The sequence below is a fragment of the Eretmochelys imbricata genome, chromosome 6 (genome assembly GCF_965152235.1).
Source record: "Eretmochelys imbricata isolate rEreImb1 chromosome 6, rEreImb1.hap1, whole genome shotgun sequence".
NCBI lineage: Eukaryota > Metazoa > Chordata > Testudines > Cheloniidae > Eretmochelys > Eretmochelys imbricata.
The window spans coordinates 72,393,041-72,417,525 of NC_135577.1; the positions used below are offsets into that span (position 1 = coordinate 72,393,041).

Consider the following 24,485-nt stretch of genomic DNA (forward strand, 5'->3'; position numbering starts at 1 on the left):
TCAGCTTCTCCTAACACTGATGTAGGCTTTGTCCATCCCTATTGAACTCCTGAACTTTCTGTTCCCTTGCCCTTTTACAGTCTTCACTCTCAAATATTTGTGTTGCTGCCATTACTCTTCCATCCTAGGGAGAATGATTGTAGCTCCCCTTAAAATCTGAGGGATTCAAAGCAGCCCATCTCAATTTCCTTCCCCAAAGCCAAAAGCCCTCCCTGCCTCCAGAGTACTCCTGAACCCCATCAGCCTGGGAAATAATATTTTATAATAATAAAAAATGTGCACTTCTAAATTACTGTACTGTACCCTGTGAGTTAGATAAGGAATATAATCCTGCTCATTCTTCCATAGCTGTATTGACTAGTGCAATGCTAATAGGAATAAAAGTATTTGTTGATGACTCTTGAAAGTACACAGAGCAGTTCTTTTAGTTCAAATAAATAAAAGGAAAGCTCTTTCCCATTGTTGTAATGGTCACCTGTCTGAGTTTCAGACTTCAAGCCTTACTTGGCAAAATAAAATGACCTGCTCAGTTCCAGTATATCATTTTGGTTAGAAACAGTTTTCCCACCCCACATCTCCCCTCCCCCATTTCGTTTTTTACATTTACTGTCTGTACTGTGTCAAAAGGAACCACCAACACAGTGTGGCTATTTCGAAGGCCTATCAGTTGAGGAAGATAAGGGGGTTCTTTGGTTGGCATGACCCCCTAAATGCTACTTTGCAGGTGCTGGGCTGTGGAGAACTGTATATTTTACATTTTGTCAGCCCACGAGGGCAAAAGTCCTGCTTAAATTGGAGTCAGCCGAAGTGCAGTGTTGGAAATGAGGTCTTAAGGCAGCCATGTGACCTGAACTCTGGAACTTGAGTAGGGAGGGCAGATGTACGTGTGTGTCCTGCCTATGATATCAGCCACTCCTGATCCGTGGAGTTCATTTCTCAGCAAATGGAGAACCCATTATCGTGCTGAGACCCCTGTGGGAGCTTGTGGTTTGACCCAGGTCAACAGCTTAATGAACAGTTCTCGTTAATAATTAGTGCTGCAAGTGGCATACTCCAAAGTTTCAGGAACTGCTTAGACAGCTGTCTGAAATGGGACTTTCTAATTCATGCTGTATTTCAGATATTACCTAATGTTTATAGGAGATGAAAATCCCCTCTTCTAACTCCTTTTTTTTTTTTTTAAAGTCTTATCACACTTAGTCAATCCTCTTATAATTCTATCGGGCCTCTCAAAGTGAACAGCTCATATAATGAAGAATAAGCCAAATTAAACAAATGAAAGAAGAAACCATATTGGCATTGCAAACTGACTGAGGAGGGGAATTCCAGATCTAAAAGGCACAATGAGATAGTTCTGAAATAGTCTTACAGATAGGTAAGAATCACCAACAGGCTGACACCCCTGGAACTCAAGGCACAACTTGGACCAGGAGATTGCAGTATAGAGCTAAAATGTGCAAGCTAGGTTTGGCCTGTTGTCTGTAATACTGGGATCATAATCAAGAGCCAGTTTAGTGAATTCTTAATACATAGTTATTCTCTGTTAATTTTATTGACAAGCACTATTATAGCAACACAGTTTACAGGTTTCTTAGGTCAGGTGAATCATAGAATTGTAGGACTGGAAGGGACCTCGAGAGGTCATCTAGTCCACTCCCCTGAAGTGTATTGAAAACACTTGGTATAGGTAATAACACTAGCAGCTGGATACAGCACCAGTTGAAATCTGTGTAGCTGTCTAGCAGAGTTCACATAGGGCTCTAATTGGACTGGGTTAGTGACCAGGTCTGGGGTAGGTGGGTGTTTTGAGGCTGTCATCTTGTTCAAAATGTCAACTTTCATTTTTTTAAAAAATGCAGTAATTCTTAGCTGCTTTGGTTGCTAATAAAACCTTTAAAATCTGACCTGGGTGTAGTCAGTGCAGCAATGCCTGCCCAAGTTTGCAGAGAACCTGATACAATCTCTGAGAAGGATGAGTTCCCCCACTCATCTCAGCAGAATGATCACTCAGATGCCCACTGATGATTTAAATGTCAAACATTAACTATTTCACTGTGTTCCTCAAAACATGTGAGAAGGAGAGGGACTGTCATACTATGAAGAGCTGCACAGTCTGTTTTGGTGCCATGAGTGGGTGGCACTTGGGGGAGTTCCACAATTTTTTTTTTTTGTTCCTCATTATGACCCATTAAGTCGAAAAGCCAGAGGGGATCAATCAAACCCAGTGCGTCAAGATCCCAGCAAGGGCAGTCAGGACCAAGGGTCAGTGCAGAGGAAAAACAGAGGTTGGGAGCAGCAGAGGAGTTTGTAGTCCAGTCCAGGCCAGGGTCAGTACCAAGAGTCAGAATCAGGAGGCAAAGTCCCAATCAAGCTGAGATCAAGCCAGAAGTTCAAGAGCAAGGAGCAGGAACAGTCATGGCAGCTACAGAACATCCACACTGTTGCCTGAACACTTCCTGGAATGCCCGTGGGAGCCAATCAGGAGCTACGGGGCTGCTGTATGTCAAACCCTTGAGGTGGAGCTTTCTGTGGTCTGTGTTCACAGCGGGTCATGGGAAGTGGAGCGCAAGTTGATTACAGCTGCCACTGGGTAGCAGCCTGGAGATATCAGCTGCCTGGTAGCTCTACAGGCCTAGGCTTGGGCTCTAGGGGCATCCAGTTCCCTGACCTCCAAAACCTTTGCGGAGTATGGTCTGTCCTGGTGGTGGTTGTAGGGCCAAATAGCTTCCACTGGCTCTAGTAGCTGGTGTTCCTCCCTCTGCTGGAAGCTATCTGCAGGCTCAGGCAGACATTTAATCTGTTTCAGAGCTTTTCTTCACAATCACTAGAGCTAGAATTTTTATTTTGTTTGTTTTTTTAAGGAAAAAAATAGCTCAGATTCTGGTGCCCTAGGCATGTGCCTCTTGTTCCTAAATTGTAATCCAGCCCTGTTCATGGGTGTATCCATATGTCACTGAATGGGAGCCAAACCCAAGGAGCCCAGCAGAATATACACAGTCATATTTTGAACATCTGTGAGTGGCATCTCCATTGGGTGGAGCGTGGTGGAGTGCTGCTACTGCTTTTCCAGTTTGGACCAGGACTCCATCCAATAAGGCATCACTCTACTAATGTCTGAAATTAGCAATGGAAATTGGAACTTCATTATTGGACCAGAGTATGGAAACGTCTTAATTCTAACTTATACATTTATCATTATGATGTTCAAAGTACAAAAGTGGGTCATGCATTACACTTCAGGTTCTGTAAAACTGATACAGTATCATCTTAGGCACAATCCTGTGTTCTGAATATGCAGTCCTTCTCTTGACTAATCCCCGTACTGATACTGAAGGAGTCTGGCATGCTCACCGAGTTGGGAAGTTCTGTTTCTAGCAGTAGATGTAGAAGTGCTATCAGTCAGATGTGAGTGGCTGGAGGGAATTTGAAAAAGGAAGAAGCAGAAGAGAAGACAGAACTTTACATCATAGTTTGCACCTTGAAAAGTTAGTTCAGGCATTTGGAAGTGGTAAGAGCAATAGGGGAAGCAAAGCTTTGTGACCTAAAGTCGTCATGACTTTAAACAGAGATTCAAAAGATTTTTGTGACACAGTATTACAAACTACCAGGGTTAAGAGCACCAAGGCTAGTTCAAGGAACTCGGACAGTAAGGTGAGAGGGTAAACTATCTATCAGCATAGTTGACCGAATAGAACTTTAGCTATTGAAAAATGGCTTCCATTGAAGTTGTAATCTTGTTTCCATCTGTAATCTTGTTTCCATCTTTTTTGTTAGTTTATTTTTAAGAGGAGTTAAAAATTACTAACGTCTTTACGGGACAATTTTGGGGCATAAACTAAATGGCTTCATGTCAGCTATTAACTACACTAGTCTGAGCTTGGATCATTGAAAATGCTTGCTATCTTTGTTTTCCTGGTGTGGAGGTGCTCTTGGGCTAAGGGAGGTGGGCAGATTTTAAGAATATCTTTTTACTCAAAGTAGGATTCCATACCTCCTCCAGGAAGCTCCATGTCTTCGCTTGTGCATGGATAGTCATCCATCTAATAATGTGTTAGTGTTGCTATTTACTCTTCAGTTACCCTAGTGTTAGTATTTTGACACTGACAAGGGAAGAGGGAGCATGTTGTAAAATAAGTATGCTATTCTTTCTTACATAGAGGAAATGTTGTTGTCTGGTGATTGAGACGGGGACTCAAGTCAGGACTCCTGAGATCTAGTCACTGTTCTGCTGTTGAGTTGTTTGCACACCTTGGATAAGTCACTGCTTCTCTTGTGCTTTTATTTCTCAATCTGGAAAACATGTATGATGATTCTCTTTTTTCACAGAAAAGTTGTGAGGCTTAATTGATGTTCGTAAAGCCCTTTAAGATCTTTGGAAGGAAGTGTAAACCATTATTGGGAATTGTGACAATATGTGACTTTTTATTGTGGGCTTGTTTTCTATGTAGGTATGCTATTCTTTGTGGCCAGTTCTCGGAACATGAAAGTATTCAGAAGCGTATTCAAGCTGGGTTTGTTTTTAAGGTGAGTAAAGAGCAGCTGCTTCATATATGCGAGTTACTGAGAGCTTGCTTGTAAGGTAGAAAGCAAGGAAGATTGGTTTGGAATTTTATGTGCTAAATTATAAGAATCTAATGGAGGGATTCAAAAGTAGGTGGCCTGAATTGTGGAAGAAAACTACAACAGTCCAGTCTCAGAGTTGACCTGTGTGAAATGAGTGAGTTGTTTCAGTCCAGTTTTTACTCTGCAAAATCTCCACACCACCACTACTTTGTGAAGAAGTTAAGGATTGAATGGGCATGGAAAAAGAAATATTTCACCCTTAGTAGCGGCCCCTCTGCTTCCAGGCTAAGGGATGTTGACAGAATAATCATAGAATCAGAATATCAGGGTTGGGAGGGACCTCAGGAGGTCATCTAGTCCAACCCCCTGCTCAAAGAAGGACCAATCCCCAAGTAAATCATCCCAGCCAGGGCTTTAATGAGAGGGAGGCCTGCACTGTTGATGCCCAGGCTGGTAGATGAATACATAACTTCAGTTTTGAAGGCTGCAAAAACAGCATTTTTTGATTTTACTACATTTGCTTAAAATAGAACTTTTCCAACCATGACTTTTATTTGGCAGTGGCACTTATGTCACTGATTTCCCCCCCTCCATCTGTTTATGGACTACAATAATTTTATTATAAGTTAATTCTGTGTCTTGGCTCTGGTTTTCTTTAGGAACATGTTGATAAAGCAATTGCCCTGAAACCAGATGACCCCAAGTCTTACTATCTTCTGGGCAGGTGGTGTTACCAGGTAAATAGCTTTCTTCAGCCTGTATTCCTGATTTCCATGGTACAGTATCCTGGATGTTCTAAATCTTATTACTTTTTTCTTCTCTGGAAGATGATCTTTCATCTGTATGAAAATGATGGGGAATTCAATCCAACAGCCATAAGTCTTAGGGGAATTCTATTCAGTTGTTGAATTTGCATATTGCATAAGAAAACCCTAATACACCCTCATAGAAATGGCCTAGTTTCTGAAGCTCCCTGTTTGTATATATAGATTGAAAATTATCCTTATGGGAGGTCCAGGGCTTCCTATATTCAGTCCTGGAACAGTGCTAAAAAACTGTGACTCAGATGTGATATACTTGAAGTTCAGAAATCTCTCATGCCATTAGGACTATAAATGAATGTTCTCATATGATTGGCATCCCAGCTTGCAAATGAGATAATGCATAATGTTTAAGGCCTGCCGGGGTACAACATACCTAACCTTAGAATCTGTTATTCAGATTCCCGTGTAAGTTATTCTTCCACTTGAATACTTGTGATTTATGCAATCTTTCTCTCTAACTGCTAGAGCTATAAATCAATGCCTTCTACTATCTTACCACTTGGAATCCAAGCTTTTAAACATTTTTTCAGAGCATGGGCTTTCAAGCAGTTTCAAGTTTCAAGCAGCTCATGAGGGAGGGAATGTTGAGTGCAAATGCTTTCAAGACCAGTAGATATTCCTGAGGGAATTCTATGCACCCCCACCTCCCAAAAAAAAAAAAATTCTGTGCACAATAATTTAAAAATTTGCAAATTTTATTTGTCAATTAATAAACATGGATGCTCCAGCATGGCAATAGGGAACACAGACCACTGGCTGCATGGAGGTGGGAGATCACCCTGCATCCCCCCAGACACAGATTGCAGTGAGGTTGCATCCAACCCTGATGCAGCGCAAGGGCCGGGCCTGCCCCAAAGGTCCATGTCCCAGAGTGGAGGAGGAGGGCTGCAGGATGATCTCCCACCTCCTGTGCTCCCCACTGCCATGCTGAAGCCTCCACATTTATTTATTGACAAAACTTGCAGAATTTTATAATATTGTGCGCAGAATTTTATAATATTGTGCACAGAATTTTTATTTTTTTGGTGCAGAATTCCCCTCAGGAGTAGCAGGTGAAGCAATTCACCAGGATTAGCAACCCTGCGCCAGGCACACCAGGTGTGGAATGGCTTAGTGTGGGGTGAGAGGGTTCTATGTGGGGCAATCAGGTGGCTCAGTGAGGGAGTACGGGGGGATCTGGATGTACGCGGGCTGGTTGGGGGTGGTTCCAGGTGCAGCGACAATGGGACTCTGCAGGGGGGTCCAGGCGAAGGTGGTTGGGGCTCAGCGGGGGTGGTGGTGCTGGGGGAGTGGGGTTTGGTGAGATGGGGGTCCAAGTGCAGCTGGTTGGGGCTCAGTGGGGTGGGGATCTAGGTGTGGGGGGCTGTGGGGTGGTCCAGGTTCATGGGGGTTGGGCTTGTGGGGGTTTGAGCGCAGAGAGGCTCAGCGGGGGGTGGTCTGGGTGCAGGGGGTTGGGGCTTGGCGGAGGGGTGGGTCTGGATGCAGGGGGATAGGGCTTGGCAGGGGGTAGTCTGCAGGGGTGGGAGTTCGCATGCAGGGAGGGTTGGGAGATGGGAGAGCAGCTCCCTACATAGTGACCTTTCCCCCTGCTTCTGAGGAGCAATGTGGGTAGGAAGTGGGGTCTGAGGGATGCAGATTCGGGGAGGTTTCTGGGAGTGGGCCTGACCCAGCCCCAGCCGGACATATGCAGGGAAAGTGTGCTGCTCATCCTCCCCCAGCTAAGCCAGGACTAGCAGCTGAGCCTGGCGCAGGGTAGGAGCCACCAGCTGGAGTAAGGCTAAGGAGGTCTGGGTTTGGGGGGGTGCAGCTCAGTGGGGTCTCGGTGCGTGGGGGCTCCAGATGCAGGGGTGAGATTTGGTGAGGTGGGGGTTTGGGTGCAGGGGGTTTCTTGTTGCTGAGGCTCGATGAGGGGGGGGTCTGACCTGGCACTAGCCAGGGTGTACGTCTCCTCCCTCCCCCCCCCACCCGCCACCACTGCTGTAGTGATTTACCTCTCCACCAGCTGCTCCGGGCTTCCAAAATGACAAGCCCTTGCTGCTGGGGAGCGGCGCATGATCGTTCTTCCAGCTTTCCTCTGCTTCCCCATCAAAGTCATTTTTCTGCAGGGAATCAAAGAAATCTGCATGAATATAAATTCTGCACACAAACGGTGGTGCAGAATTCCTCCAGGAGCAGTAGACCTTTTCCATGCACTGGTCCAGGACTAGTGATCAAAAGTGGGGGAGTAGAATCCATGATATTAGAATACAATTGGCTAGATTTCTTTTTAAAATAGAGCTTAGGGAATGGTGGCTCAGTTTGGCAAGTCCAGTTGTTCCTACTGTTAGAGTACTTGCCCTTTGCATCAGTTAAGAGCTTTTGAAGTACTTGCTGTACCTCTTCTTTCTCACCATGAATGTTGAGTGAAAACAATTGACTTTCTTGCCTCTAAGCTTTGGTAATAATGGTTACATAATTCTGCTCCCCTCTTTTTCCTCTGTATCTCTGGCAGATAAATGCAATCACTTGCTAAAAGTAGTGCTTTCACCTTGAAAAAAATCCAAATTCTGGATAGTTTCCTGCCCCGAATCAGCCCTTTGATCATTGCAGGGGGCCTGGGAAGTGGAAGAGAAAATAGTTCAAGAAAAGCACTGGGTGCAGACTAGCTCATGCTCTTTCTTTTTCCCATGCTTTACTCCAGTAAAAACAAACCACCTCCAATCTCTTAAGCACACATAGACGTGATCAAGGATATTTCAGGGCTGGCCAAGTCTCCTGCCTACAGTACATCTCTGCATGTGTTGCCTCTGCTAGATAGCGTTGCAGGTATTAGAAGCGTGTTTGTTGCTTTATAATTCTCAAGAGGGCAAAGCTTGGAGTCAAACACTGTCATTCAGTTTTAGTATCTATAAAAAGAAATAAGAGTTTGCTGTGACCATCCATTCCTTCATTTATGAGTTGGAAGTACTTTGCTATTGTTGAAAGTGAAATCACATTGACAATTCTAGCTGAGATAATTGGCGTACTTACTGCAGATGGGCTGCTGAAGTGTGACTAAGTTAGTTCGATTTTTGATATCCAGAAGGAAACTCAGCTCAAAGTCCCTTACTCTGCCTGTACTGACATTCACACTCAGCCATATTACTACTCCTTGTTCTGTCCCCCCATCTGAAGGCTTGATCCCAATATCTTCTGTCTGCTGTCTGTGCTGTCAGTATTTCAAAGGAGGCCCCTTTCTGTCTACTTATCTGAGCATCCTGTCTCATTGTCCTCCTTCCTGTCAAACCCAGGTCCTGTGTCATTTAGCTCTAGTCTGTCTCACTGCCTGTGATGTTTAGGACAGAAGCTCTGGTTACAAAGATTTTGATCCTTTGACTGGCACCAAGATAATTACCTCTTTTGCTGGAGTTGCAAAAACATTTCTCCTCTCCACAGCATTCCCTTAATAGTCTTGATTTCTGCATGTTGTGAGAGTCCTACAGTGAGGAAGATGTTCTAAGATGTTCTCTGAAATAGCAATTCCTTGTTCTATGGAATTATAGTAGAGCATTTTATGGCTGCTGGAGGCTTATTTCAGGTGGATAAGAGAGTTGGGAGCAGGACAATGAGATTTCAGGGGGTAAGTACTATAACTATACTGCTGCCTGCTTTTCAACTATTCCCATGGGTACATATCACCTCAGGAAGGGATGCTGTGATAAAGTTCCTTGACACCTTAAATGACTGTTTCTTGGAGCAGCTGGTCCTGGAACCCATAAGAGGAGAGGGCAATTCTTGATTTAGTCCTAGGTGGAGCACAGGATCAGGTCCAAGAGGTGAATATAGCTGGTCCGCTTAGTAATAGTTACCATAATATAATTAAATTTAACATCCCTGTGGTGGGGAAAACTCCACAGCGGCCCAACACTGTAGCATTTAATTTCAGAAAGAAGAACTACACAAAAATGAGGAGGTTAGTGGGAAATTAAAAGGTACAGGACAAAAAGTAAAATTCCTGCAAACTGCTTGGAAACTTTTTAAAGACACCATAATAGAGGCTCGACTTAAATGTATACCCCAAATTAAAAAACAGAATAAGAGAACCAAAAAAGAGCCACCGTGGTTAAACAACAAAGTAAAAGAAGCAGTGAGAGGCAAAAAGGCATCCTTTTAAAAAGTGGAAGATAAATCCTAATGAGGAAAATAGAAAAGAGCATAAACTCTGGCAAATGAAGTATAAAAATATATGAAGAACTGCTAGCCAAAGACTCCAAAAGTAATAGCAAAATTTTTTTAAAATACATCAGAAGCAGAAAGCCTGCTAAACAACCAGTGGGGCCACTGGACGATCGAGATGCTAAAGGAGCACTCAGACTATAAGGCTATTGCGGAGAAACTAACTGAATTCTTTGCATTGGTCTTCACTGTTGAGGATCTTAGGGAGGTTCCCCACCTGAGCCATTCTTTTTGTGTGACAGATCTGAGGCACTGTCCCAAATTGAGGTGTCATTAGAGGAGGTTTTGGAACAAATTCATAAAGTAAACAGTAATAAGTCTCCAGGACCTGATGGTATTCACCCAAGAGTTCTGAAGGAACTCAAATGTGAAATTGCAGGACTACTAACTGTCATCTGTAACCTATCATTTAAATCAGCTTCTGTACCAAATGACTGGAGGATAGCTATGTAATGCCAATTTTTAAAAAGGGCTCCAGAGGTGACCCTGGCAACTACAGGCCAGTAAGCCTCATTTTAGTACCGGGCAAATTGGTTGAAACTATCATAAAGAACAAAATTGTCTGACACATAAATGAACATAATTTGTTGGGAAATAGTCAACATGGTTTTTGTTAAGGGGAAATCATGCCTCACCAGTCTACTGGAATTCTTTGAGAGGGGTCAACAAGCATGCGGACAAAGGAGATTCAGTGAATATAGTGTATTGAGATTTTCAGAAAGCCTCACTGAAGGCTCTTAAGCAAAGTAAGCTTAAGATAAGAGGGATAAGAGAGAAGGTCTTCTTATGGACTGGTAACTGGTTAAAAGATAGGAAATGAAGGGTAGGAATAAATGGTTGGTTTTCAGAATGGAGAGAGGTAAATAGTGGTGTTCCCCAGGGATCTGTTCTGGGCCCAGTCCTATTTAACATATTCATACACGATCTGGAAAAAAGGGGTAAACAGTGACGTGGTAAAATTTGCAGATGATACAAAACTACTCAAGATAGTTAAGTCCCAGGCAGACTGCGAAGAGCTACAAAAGGATCTCACAAAACTGGGTGACTGGGTAACAAAATGGCAGATGAAATTTAATGTTGATAAATGCAAAGTAATGCACGTTGGAAAACATAATCCTAACTATACATATACAATGATGGGGTCTAAATTAGCTGTTACCACTCAAGAGAGAGATCTTAGAGTCCTTGTGGATAGTTCTCTGAAATCATCCACTCAGTGTGCAGTGGCAGTCAAAAAAGCGAACAGAATGTTGGGAATCATCAAGAAAGGGATAGATAACAAGACAGAAAATATCATATTGCCTCTATATAAATCCATGGTATGCCCACGCCTTGAATACTGCGTTCAGATGTGATCGGCCCATCTCAAAAAAGATATATTGGAATTGGAAAAGGTTCAGAAAAGGGCAACAAAAATGATTAGGGGTATAAAACGGCTTCCGTATGAGGAGAGATTAATAAGACTGGGACTTTTCAGCTCGGAAAAGAGGCAACTAAGGAGGAATATGATAGAGGTCTATAAAATCATGAGTGGTATAGAGAAAGTAAATAGGGAAGTGTTATTTACTCCTTCTCATAATACAAGAACAAGGGGCCACCAAATGAAATTAATAGGTAGCAGGTTTAAAACAAACACAAAGTATTTTTTTCACGCAACGCACTGTCAACCTCTAGAACTCCTTGACAGAGGGTGTTGTGAAGGCCAATACTATAACGGGGTTCAAAAGGGAGCTAGATAGCTTCCTGGAAGATAGGGCCATCAATGGCTATTAGCCAGGATGGGCAGGAATGGTGTCCCTAGCCTCTGTTTGCCAGAAGAGGGGATTGGGTGACAGGGCATGGATCAGTTGATAACCTGTCAGTTCATTGCCTTTGGGACACCTGCCATTGGCCACTGTCAGAGGACAGGATACTGGGCTTGATGGACGTTTGTCTGACCCAGTGTGGCCGTTCTTATGTTCTTATGGTGTTGGTGGAAAGCTTGTCTCTCGAGGTCTGTGTATATATGGTAAAGGCATACTCTGGTACAAGACTTAATCCCCCAATTTTTTTCTTTTTGGAGGGGGAGAACATGGGTCTGCTCTGGTGTGCAGGCGAGTCACCAGAAACAGATGTGGTTATAATAAGGTGATGGTCAGATTTTAAACAGTCCAGAGAGCTTCCTAGACAGAGCCATCCAGTTGCGGAGACCAATTTTATTCTGAGCCATATCTGTGTCACTGTTAATCATCCAAATGGTGGTTGAGGCAGGGGGGAGAAGGAATGCAAGTTCTGCAGATGGATTGATTTGTGTACCTGGGCAGAGTCAGCTGATGTTAACAAAATGGTTTTTTACGTGACTTCGAGGTTGCTGCAGATACTGTGGATATGAAGGTGTCCCTGTATGCTTTGCATATACTGTGGGAATTCCTAGGGATGCATGCAGGCTACTGACTTCCTTGCTGGTAGTTTAATGTTACTGTTTCTGTGCAGATCGCTCATCTGGGATGGCTTGAAAGAAAGACTGCTTCTGCCTTGTATGAAGCACCCCCTACAGCCACTGTCCATGATGCATTGCAGAACCTTTTAAAGGTACTAAAATCTGGGGGGCAAGGAAACTGTTAAATTTATAGCTCTAATACTTAAATATTTCTGGAGACTGTATGATATGGATCAGTTAAACATACTATCCTGATTTGGTCTGTACTGGTATATAGTGCTTTTGAATACTGTATGAAACTATTACTCTACAATTTATAGGTGGGGCTGGCAGCACTGCCTGTTAAGATTGCCCAACACTTCCTATTGTAAGATCCTGTTTTTCAGTTGCTTATAACTCTGCTGGACTGTAACTTTTCAGGCTGAAATTTTTCATGCTGGGTATCGGCCTTGGGATGAATTTTTTTTGAAAATGTCATCCAAATATGGTCCATTAATTTCTGAGAACAAGGCTAGGGAAAAGTGTATTTTCCATTTAAAAAAAATCTGATGATTTTTGTGTTTGACAAGCTCTCACCCCCATGTTTTGGAGCATATTTTGAAATTTGGCAAGTGGTAGCCTTGATGTCAGCGATGCCTTTTGCCATCCCTTTAAAAATCTGTCCCAATGTATGTTCTAAACCTTTAAAAAAAATCAGAGTTTGCACAGGCTCAGACTTACTGGAGTTTCATAGCTAAAAATTTAAGATTCCATCCACCACTCTGAGGTTGTTCCAGCTTGGGGTTGAGCAGGACTTTTCCTCAATTGCAGATCTGGGCTGCTGCAGGCTGGGTCAGTTCTGGGTCCAGCCACCAGAACAGAGCAAGGCAGACTGCCTTTTTTGTGTGTTCATTGTCCTTCATTGTCCCCTCCTCACTCCCCAGCTTAAGTGGCATGGAGGAGGAAGCTGCCTCATTTGAATGAAGAAGGGACAGGGGCTTGAGCTGGTGGAGTGGGTGGTAAATAGTTTGGGCCCATGAGCCTGGGGGATGGAGACTGGAACTGGAGGCTGGTGGGGCAGTGGGAAGAAGTAAGTTTAGAAGTTGGGGTGGGGGAGATTGGGACCCATGAGGGAGGAGGAGACACATCTGATGGGTCAAAAAATTGTGTATTATCTTGTAATGCTTAAGCACAAGGGGGACGAAGTAGGCCTTCACAGGCAATCTTAATTCTGCTGTTTCCTAACTTTTGAGCTCATGACTTTGCAACCTTATTGGTTTTTTTAATGTAGTTTTTTTTAGTGTGTAATATTAGAGTAGGACATAAACATTGCTCATTAAATCTCAGGCACTTTGTGGAAATCCGAGGGGTGATCTATTCCTACTTAATCTAAATTGATATAAAGTACTCTTGGGCGGATTGCACCAATTTAACTCCATCTGTTTCTAAACAGATAAAAGTTAAATTGGTGCACAAACTGTATGTAAGTCAGCCCCATGTGTTAAAGACAACATTTGTTTGAGTTGCAATAAAAAACTGTTCAAACTGGGTCCTTCTGAAATCCTACTGAATCCTTCTCTCCCCTCCTCTGTAGGCTGAAAAGCTGAGCTCAGGATTTTCCAAAGCAGGAAGGGTGTACATTGCTAAGGTAACCAGTCATTTCTTACACTGGAACAGTTAATCTTGTTCTCTTCAGTCCATATGCTTGTACAGTATGGCGTGTATGTAAAGCATTTGGAGGTCCGTGGATTATAGATGCTGTAGAAATGCAAAGTGTTGTATATAAATATAGTCACTTATAAGTTAATATTGTGTGTTTTTTTACAAATGGGCAGGGAGATAACAATTCATCTGGGGCAGGAGGATATGGAACTCTAAGCTGCTCTTTCTTTGTTGGTTATTTTGTCTTTACAGATCTTCCAAGGGGCATCCAGGTTACTTTACGCAGATTTTTTTTTTTTGGTTAAAAATTAACATTAACTTCTGAGCCAAATCATCTGTTTACTGATCCTCACATTTAAGCTGTGTGCAAGAAGAGAGTCCCGGAAAGAGTGAAATACCCAGTTTGACCTTCTTTTTCCAGCATGGATGGCAATGATTAAACAGACCATGAATGTGTTGGCCTGAAGCAGAAGATCTGCTGATTTTATTGTTGTTTGTGTTGAGGGAAATAATTGTTTTTGAACCTTTTAAATGCTAAAACTGATGCTTAGTTCCTTTGGCCTCCTGTTGGAGTCTAGGAAATATTTAAAGCCCAAACAGCTTTAGTAACAGCAGCCAGAGTGGGCGTAGCAAAGTGTAGCTGTAGTCATTTTCTGTGAAATCACTGTATTCCCAGTTCCCAAAGATTGTAATTTTTATCTGGGTAGCGTGCTAGTTTAAGGTTGGTTTCCCAGCTTGGAATTTATTAGCATTTATAACTAGGTGAAGAGTCTATTTGACAAGAAAAGTCTATTTTATGAAACCTTGAAAGTTGATCTCAAACCAGGAAGGGAGCTAATAGGTGCTTAGAGGCCCTTGCACCTACCACAGTTCTGCCTTTGACATACCATGTCTAGCTGTATGTGCCTGTGTAGGAATGGAAATTATGTATCCCATTAGATTAAATTTCCCACCCACAAATGAGCATCATCTTCTCGTTTCCAAATCCTTTTAGTATTTACGAGAGTGAAAGTTCGTGTAGGTATTTTTTCCCATTTGCTGCCACGCCCAACCTGTATCTGTGCATATTCAAAATCCACATCTTTCCTGTATGCCCCTTTTAAGAATAAAAACCACCACCACACTACTACTTCCATGTTTAATAGAAGGGGGCAGCAACTTTTGCAGTCCCATAATTGGAAAATCTTATGGTTTACCTTAATTATTCAGCTAACATTTTAAGAGTTACAGGAAAATTTCTCATGTAGGGCTTTAATGTGGTTAAATTGTAACCTCCTGTCACAGATCCACAGGATCTGCACTATGCCCCAGCTTTTAAATAGTCTCTTGGAGGAAACCCTCCAATGTGCCCGACCTCAAGGAGTCCCACTTTTCCTTCAGGATAGGCCCTGCAGCCTCACTACTTCCTAGATTGAGCCTCCGGCTTCCAGAACTTCTGCTTCACACTGTGAGCTCTGTTCAGTGAATCCAACTGCGAGAACATGTCTTCACTACAAAATAGGTCAACTTACAGCCACCGTAGTAATTTCTGCGTTTTTTTGTGTTGACACTACCCCCCTTCTGTCGGTGGTGCACATCCTCACCAGAAGCACTTCCAGCGACTCAAGAGGGGAAGTGTAGGGGCTGAGATCTCAGGTTCTTGGGTCCCCGTGGAGCTGCCTAGCTGCCACCCAGGCTTCGGGCAGGGAGCGGGGAGCCGGGCAGCTGCCTGGGGGGGGGAGAGAAGTGCTGGGAGCCCAACCTGGGCACCAGCTAGTTAGCTCTGCAGGGAGCTGAGAGCCCCCCACCTACCCCGGGGTGACAGCACAGCTGAGAGGCGGGGGGAGGGGAGTGTTACAGCAGGGAACCTACCAGCATTTCTTGTCAATTTCATGGCTGTGGAGGCACTGTATGGCCCTAACTACACCGACATAAGCTGTATGCCTTTCGTGGAGGTTATATGGATGTAGTAGGGCACTTATATCTGCTGGAGCAAGGCTGTAGTGTAGATGCTGACATAGGCTGAGGTAAGGCAGTTTACATCAACCCAACTCTGTAGTGTAGACCAGGCTCAAGATAGACGCCTGGTAGAGGCTTGTACAGTCTTCAGGGATGAATGAACCTCAGCAAGTATTTGCAGTGACACCCAAGCAGCATTTTCCAAACAGATTAGGATTTATTAGTCAGCTGGAACACAGCACTGGATGTCCTTAGGCTAGCACAGAGAGAGATTTAAAGCATAGTCCATTCTAGTCAAGCCAGAGCAATTCACCAGCCAAGTTCCATTGAACTCCATTTTCAGGCTCTGTCTCCGACTTCCTTAGTCACTCAGCCTCTCCCAGAAACCAGCTCTCTTTTCCCCCACCTGACACATCTCTATCCTTTACTCCCAAGCTGGGGTCCTGCTCAGCTTCCATGCTGAGGGGCAGAGAAAACCTCCTCCCTCTGGATTGTTGGTTGTTAGGTGTCAGTGTTCTGGTAATTGGGGTTTTCCATGGTTCTGTTGGATTGCCCACTGATATGGGTAGGCCTGGGCCAGTCCTTTTAATGACCCATGCAGTCTGCTCAAACCACACACAGGATGACCCCCCCATGTCTCATAATCTGCCCTGAGAACAAATTTAGTCCTTTCCTCCTCCTCACTCCCCCACCCATAGCAGTGCAAAGTATAGGAAGAAATTGTGGCACACATAGGATTCATAAAAATAGTACAGAAAATTCCTACTTTGTCATACCTCCCCATAATGACTAGATTCACTGTTATCCTAATAAAACACACACAGTGTTTCTGATAGAAGTGCTTGAGTTTCATAAGAGGAAATATTCTGAAGACACAACCTGCCAGAGAATGTGGTGGGGTCCCAATGTGCTTTGTCTCTTTCCCCATATCCCACTTTGTCTTCTTGAGTTGAATATCTGATCACAGGATTTCTAAATTCACTTGATATTTAATTACTTTGAATGAAGTAGAATTTAACTAAGGGATCAAAATGCAGAAGAGGAAAAGAAACCTGCTGTGCAGTTGCTTTCTGAGACTCTGGGCCTAATGCCGAGAATTGGAGCCTTTTGGACAAGTATCAAACATGATACTTCCTGAGTTCATAAATATGTAGCAGAATCTATCCATTGACAGTTTGTGTTCCCGAGTCCAAGCTTAAAAACCAAAAAACGTATGGCCCTTAACTATTTTAAAATGTCAACTATATTTAAAGATGCCATTAAGTGTAAGAGCCTGAAACAATAACTCTGAGAGGTGTGAACTGACCCATCAATCCCAATGGAGTGTCAGCTCTTGAAACTAGTAACAAACCTCAGCATTGCTAACTTTCACTGCTGATCACTTGTAGCAACAGTCTCTCTAGATAACATGCATCTCCCACAATCCCAAACTGCCTCCCATGACTCTCTGGGAACTAAAAGTTCAAATATCACTATCCAGCTGCCAAAGCCTCCAGCTTTCCTCCATGACAATTTCTACAAGGCAGTTAGGAGTTATGGGCATAAATATGTAGCACAAAAACGAAAATTATGGGGCAGTGTAAAAATAGCTGAATTTAATTGAGAACTAAAATCAGAAGGAATTGTATACTAATTGCATTAGTCACCTATTAAAAATTTGAATTTTTTATTAAAATTACCTGAAGCTTCTCCAGAATGTATTGCAGGCTAATCTAGAGCACTACAGAACCTCGAGGGCTCTGCTGCTGAATTTAATTCGAGCTTGCTACATAATACAGAGGGTCCAGAACATGGCTTCTCTTGCAGTCAGCATTGGAAAGATGGGGTTAGAATTCATTTTAAGAAAACTTGGGCCTGCTTATGCCAATGGGATAACTGTTTTTGGTGCTGTTGAAGGTGGGGGAAGTGGGTTTAGAAAGTCTGTCAAGTTTGACAGTAGGTGTCAGAGCTTGGAATTAGATTTTGGACTCTTGTTTCTGGGCTGTTGAAGACAAAGGCACTTGATAAAATGCCATGCTTACTCTGGAGGTATGGGAGTCCATACTGCACACTGGCTATTTAGGTGACTCAAGGAATAGTGAGAACAGTGAGAAATAGGTGCTATACTTCCAGATAAGAACAAGCTCAGGGAAATGGTGCCCATATTAGGGGAGGAATAAGGAACTGTAAAACCTCCTATCAAAAATAAATTATTTATTTTGTGACATGGTATCATTTATAGTGCTTTGCATGAAGGGGTCTATAGGAAAGATGGCAGAGTCCTGAGATTGCTGAATGTAGGTGTTTAAAGGTGAAAAGAGCCCTTTTCATCAATTACAAGCTGGCTTTTCCAATCCCTCAGAGTGGCTGACTGACATCTATTTTCCTGTTTCTTGAGACTTTTCATTATTGCCATTTTTCTTTACAGTGCTACAGAGACCTGGGGAATAACTCTGCAGCTGTTCAGTGGATGAATCTGGCTTCAGAGCTGCCAGTTATCACAAATGAGGTAGCAATTTCTGCTCTTTATCTCACTGACACTCCAATATGATCATGTAACAAAAAACCCTTTAAAACTTAATTTTAGATCCACTTATAGACTTATATATGTATTTGACCTCTGGGATCAGATGAGAGAACATTTATTCAATATCAATCTACCTGTGAAATTGGTAATTTGGTAAAATTTGTCACTGGGCAATTTTATGAGAGATCCAAAAGCAAATCTTGTTTTGAATATTTATTGCCTAAGCCCTTCAAAATGTTTTGATGGACTCCCATTAAAATCAACTTTTAAACTAACAGTAATTTGGGTGGTAGTAACTTATTAAAAATTTGCAGATAATTCTTATTTTATAGTATACAAACTACGTTTAAGCAGGCTTAGACATAAACTTCCTCAAACCCTATCTTTCAGCACTTCTTATTTAAGTGTATGGCAAACTTCACACACTGTAGTCTACTAGTGAACTTTCTCTTTAAATTGTATGTTTTTGTGAATTTACTGCTGGTAAGAGTTGGTGGGTTGAGAGCCCTGGAAACTGAAGTTCACAGAAAGATTCAGCAAAGGTTCCTTATGCTGCCCTGCCTGTATATACTTCAACCCTGATTTGGAGAGTTGGGAGAGAGGTCTCTAAGCTCGCTCATTTTGTCTTCACCTTCAAAGGTGTTCTATCTTATCACTTTATAGTTGTCTGTTCCTTAGCACAGGCACTTGCCTTTTCATTGCATGTAGTTTCAGAATGCCCCAAGCGATCAAGCAACATAATGAAAACCATTGAGTGGTTGATACTGTATCCAAGTATGGCTGTCCTAGTAGCTGTAGCAAACTCAAAAATACCAGAAAGAACAGTTGGTAAAAAAAAAGATGGAAATACAGCTTAGTAATTTAGGTAAGCTTCCATGACTATTAATATTATGTGACATATAGAATATGTTAAATACCTCAGGCATGGAAAGACATCTGTATCTTTTAAATTTTAGCATATGGCGTGGTAGAAGATATATCATGCTATATTTATTATAGAATATAAATATATATATGTAAAAAAAAATTCAGGTCCTTATAAATTTGTTTCTCACCCTTCTCTGTATGTGGCTAGCCTCTGAAAAAAGGACTATATGAGAATGGCATGGTGGGGCTCCCTGTTTAATGTTTTCCATATGAATCTTTCCAGGTTACAAGTTTTTTAAAAAAAAAAAAAAAAAAAGCCCAAAACCTGTTGGCCAAACTGCTGCAAATTCAACTTGGAATTCAAAAGTTAAACAGATTTTTTTTCTCTTCATTATGGGTCATGATACATTCCATTTGCAGGATCTTGCTGTAATTGTTTTGATGATACACAAATAGAATAGAATCCATCTCACTTTCCTATAGCAGTCTCTTTTGGCTTTGCACTGCTAGCAGCTGTAAAAATATATTTTTGTCATTAAAGTAGATATGACTGAATACAACAACAAAAAAGCAGATCTGAATAACATGGTGCCTTTTTATATAGCTTTCTCATTATAACCACACTTCAAGTATCACTTGATTGCCATGCATTTGAGACAACAGATGAAACTGAACTGGTAGGCTAATAGCCTCCCTTACACTGGCCTGACAATAAGTTCACCCTGTCTACTGTGTAGGGAAATACAGTTATGGCATGGGTATTGCCAGTTTATTACTGTTAGTCAAGGACTGATCAGAAACCCACCAAATTACTTGTAATCAGTTATTGTTTACATCATAATTATCAAAAATGCAAGTAAAGTAATCTAGACAAGTCAGCCAGATCTTACTCCTTCATTCTCTGTATTATTGAATAAAAACTGACATGTAAGGCAACATTATAGAAGTATGCAACTTTGTTATGACAAACACAGTTTTTTAAAATATGTCATTAGACTGTGTTGCTGTAGCTGAATTATTCTGCTGGGGTTCAGGCCGCAGGTCGGCAGGGAGTCTCAGCCAGCCATCTGCAACATGCTGACTTGGTAGTGCTGCCACCTCCAGAGCATTATCCATTACTGCATGAAGGTACTCAGCTGCTAAACGTTGCCAAACCAAAGGAAACCAGGGTATCAAACTGATGAATTCCAGAATGTGAACAGGAAATGGCCATATTCAGCCAAATGGGTAGCTTCCTCAGCTCAAGCTTCCTCAGCTCAAGTTCCTCTTGATGGAACTAGGATGAAACATTTAACTGGAAACAGGAGATATTCCAAAAGAATAAGTAGTATATTGGAGGAATAAAACTTAATAAGAAAAGCAGGGGGGTTTCAGGAAAGAGACAAAATCAAGGACGCATGAGCATTTACTTCCCTTTTCTGAGATGGCATAAAGAAAAGAGCAGCATGCCACAAACAGGAAAATGAGGGTCTAGGAAGGCGGTCCAGATAATATTTATATCGTGGCTTTCATTTTTAATGTAATTGCACACATTCATCCTCTTCACCCCATAAGGTAGATAGGTAACTTGATCATACTCATGGAAGAACAGAGGCAAAGAGGTGAAGTGGCTTACCCAGTTCAACAAAGAGTCTGCATGAAAGCGAAGGTTAGAACTCCAGAGTTCCTGGTTCACAATTCTGTGCTTTCAGAAGTGAAAAAGAAATAAGAAAGAAGGCTTCCTCTTACTGCTTGGAAACCCTGAATAGAATTTTTAAAACAACTATAAAGACATGTATCCAGTAGGAGGAGGGATATGAGAAGTTGATTTAAAAAAAAAACAAAACATAGGGTTGAATAAGAAAATGAAACCAAGTGAGTAACCTTTAATTTTGTAAATGGGACTGGATTAAATCCACTGGCCATTGTGATGTTTATCCTTTCTTTGCTTTCTCAGGATGAAAAACTCAAGAGGGAGATTGAGGAGATGCAAGGAATCTCAGAAGAATAAGTATTTTTTTAAAAGCCCAGTCCTCTGATAACTGTGAACAGTACAAATTCCAGTCTAAAGGATTTCACAATCCAGATGATCTTGGATTGGGCTTCATGGGCGAACCACAGATCTTACAAAGAACAAACCAAACTGCAGTTTCAACAGCACTTCCCTGAGGAGTTAAATCTTGGCAGAGACTCACAGGACTAAACTCTAATTCTGTTCATCTGCCTGCCTGTTACACAGATATAGTCTAATGAATCCAGTGCTTGACCTGTTCAGTGCAGCAGCCATCAACTTGATTTGGATTTTAGTTTTCCTCTATGCCTTTGATTTTAACATTCATCCACCTACACTTCCCAAGAAGTATTTTTTGCTCAACTTCCACCAGGAGAGGACATAAACATGTGAAGTTCAAGTTGTGTTGGGATCCTGTGCTCTATTTAATAAAATGTCAGAGGCATGGTTCTAGTGTGTCATGAAGGCAGGGAATCAACAGCCCCTTAGCTATGCCTATATTTCTTAGTAGATAGTGACAACCATTGCTAATAGGCAGAGCTGAGAATGTCAGTCTTTCCTTACTGCTGAGCTCTTTGATTGCTCATGGCTTTTTCAGCATAATACCAAAGGCAAGAGTTCTGCTCAGCCCCTCCTCACCTCCCTCTGAAAACAATCAGTGATCTTGTTGTCTCTTTGCAAATTCATCTGACTAGTTAGTGGTTTTAGTCATCAAGGTAAAATCAGCAATACTCATCAACATATGTCTAGGAGGTTAACATCATGGGACCAGTGTATCTGCTTTCAGAGACGTTCTTCAGAAATAAGAATTTATGTTAAAGAAATGTATCACTGCCATAAGAGACAAAGTGATAAAATCTTAAACTTGGAACGCAAACTGGATTTTCTTCACTCATCAAAAATGCTAATATTTTAATCCAAGTGGACACTTTCAGATTCCTTAATTGTGAAAAGTTGATGTCTTCTGCACTCATCTAAACCTTACCTACCTGATGTAAATGAAGAAGTTTAGGAGTTGCAGAGGCTGTTCATTATCTTTATGAAGCACTTGCTGCAGAAAGGGAGGAACCACGTGGCAAAATTGACAGTTCAGCACAGTGTCTTTCCACCTCATTCTGCTAGCTAACAAATTCAAAATATAATCAAAATGACACTTGGGGTGGGGTGGAGAATCAAGGTAACCACTCATATTTGTTCCAGCCAGTTCCAAATAGCAGAAAGTCTGTTTTTTTCCTCCTCTAACACTTTTTTCCAGAGGACAACACAACTCACCTTGTTCTATGCACAGTGATTTCTCCCAGGAATCTAACTGGGCTTCCTCTTTCCTTTTAATTTTTAATTTTAGGTGGTAGCTATCTGTGTGTGGGCATTAAACACTTTATTACATGTTGTATAATATCATGTCTGATTTGCTGTAGAGTGGGATTACAAAACCAAACATTTAAGCTAATTACACACTATCTAATAGAAAATGAGATCTCATTGCCTTTCTTAACCACATATACATATGTATTAGGGGGACACTTTGGGGGCCGGGGGTGGTGGGGGGGACAACCTTGGCTGAGTTTTCCCAGGTCCTGATAGAAATCAGAGACTGACAATTCACCATCCTCTGTGGAGGAGGAATCAGAGGACTTCTAGATCTTTTAAGCTTTTGCTTCCCCTTTTTAGTTTTTGCTTTTTTGTTCGCTTAGAGAGCGTACTAGCTCCATCACAGCTTTGGTGAGGCCTTTTGCATCTAGCTTTCCCAAGGGCCTGAAGTCCTCTCTCAAGATTTTTGAGTCCTCGCCTGCTGGGTCGCATTCCCCCAGGGTGGGGGAATGCTTCTAGAGTCCTGGCCAAATTGGGACGCAGGGGGCTGTTTGTGAGCTCTGCTTCTTTTCCCAGGCTACTCAGGACCCATTTTAAGATGTGGGGGAGGGGATTTGTGACCCTGTAAGTCTCACTTCCCTGTTTTCCAGGCATCCCGTGGGCCTTACCCCCTGAGTCAGCTGACTGCGGTCATCTTCATTCTTCCCAGAGACACCTAGTCCATTATTGCAGTTAATTACAGCTGCTCTGGTGGGTAGGATCCCCATGCCTGTTCGACTCAGGGTAAGTCCTGAGGGGAACTGTCCCAGGTCACAGCTGGGGGACTGTTTGGATTTCATACGCTGCTTTTTTAGGCTTCGTTGTCATTCCTAAAAGGTGCTGAGAAGCTAACAGGGAGGCGCTGCAGTGGAGGCTCTGGGTGGGTTCCAATATCTGAGTAAAAACTGGCCTGGGGGGAGGAGGGGGCTTGGGAGGGAGAACACTGCTCACTGGTGCCCCCAAAAATTAGTCAAAAAAACCCTGTTAGGCAGATAAAAGGCAGGAGCACTGAAGCTGCTGTCCACACACTGCCATGGAGGCAGAATCTGGCCAGAAGTGTAAGTCTTCAGCAAATCTCCAAATAGTTAAATGTTCTGACAAATTCTAGAAGAGAAGACTTCAGAAATATTCAGGTTTTGAAGGCATGGGACCCACCAAGAGAATTCTAGTTCAGATGATGTCTGCTTGTTTCTAAATAGACATGAGAATACAATTAAAATTGGAAACTGCCAATTGAGCTAGGTGAAGTGAGATTAATGAGCACCTAATTAACTGCCCCTTTCTCCATTCTACTCCCTGGGAATCCATTCTGGATGGATGGTATTTGAATGTATGTGCAGTTGGGCCCCAGTCATGCTTCCACTCAAAACTGATGGCAGAACTCCTATTAAATAGGAGTAGGATTGGGGTGCTTGCAGAGCATTCTTCTCTGTTATGTAGAATAGATCCTCAAGTAACCAAGGAATAGATCAGCTCCTTGTATGGCCATGTGATATGCTGTAGTTCATGAGGAGACTTGCACAAACGTAGCTGTCTCATGAGGAGACTTGCACAAATGTAGCTGTGAGTTAAAGGTTAGGCAAGCAGGGATTGATGTTAATACCAAAATCTGAAAGGGTTTTTTTCCCTCCATTGGTTGAAAGTTGAAATGAGTCTTGTGGGGTATTGGATAGAATGCCTTGAAAAAAGACATTTAAGGAAGATTGGGCTGTGTGACTAAACCTCTTTTAGCTTTGAGAGAGCTTAAATTTCTTCATTGAATGGGGAGAGGGCAGTAATGAGGTTAAGGAAAGGGATGTCCTTTCCTCTTTTTAACATTTTAGTGGGAGCTCTAGTTTTTAGATTACTTCAAATGAGGAATGGTGTCTTCTCTTCACCCCTTATTTCATCCCTCCATTTTTGTTTGTGAACATTTACTCTAGGCTTTCTATGTATTGGGTTTCCTGCTTCAATTGCATTTTTTTTTTTTAAAGCAGACTTCCACTTGTTGCTTAAAAAAAAAAATCTTGGTCTGGAATTCCATTTTAATTTAATTTTTACCCATTGTGCTTTTTCATTGGGAACTTGAAGTTCAGGGCTGCGATATTCAGAGCTGTGCATGTACAGGGAAGACTTCCATTGGAAGCTACACTTCTGGCTTAACAACTGGATGGAGACTTGAATTCAACACACTATTTTCTAATCAGATATGTT

General features: G+C 42.2%; 1 protein-coding gene across 3 annotated transcripts in view; it reads left to right on the forward strand.

Annotated features, from left to right (window-relative positions):
* The window catches only part of RMDN3 (regulator of microtubule dynamics 3), a 60,048-nt gene extending 37,634 nt beyond the window's left edge, over positions 1-22,414 (forward strand). For all 3 annotated transcript variants that reach the window (XM_077818882.1, XM_077818884.1, XM_077818883.1), the window contains 6 exons: positions 4,449-4,524; positions 5,223-5,300; positions 12,054-12,152; positions 13,574-13,627; positions 17,987-18,067; positions 20,889-22,414. In XM_077818882.1, coding sequence (XP_077675008.1) covers positions 4,449-4,524; positions 5,223-5,300; positions 12,054-12,152; positions 13,574-13,627; positions 17,987-18,067; positions 20,889-20,942 — 442 coding nt within the window. In that variant the 3' untranslated portion in view covers positions 20,943-22,414. The remainder of the gene's footprint in view (positions 1-4,448; positions 4,525-5,222; positions 5,301-12,053; positions 12,153-13,573; positions 13,628-17,986; positions 18,068-20,888) is intronic.
* Positions 22,415-24,485: the final 2,071 nt, after the last annotated feature.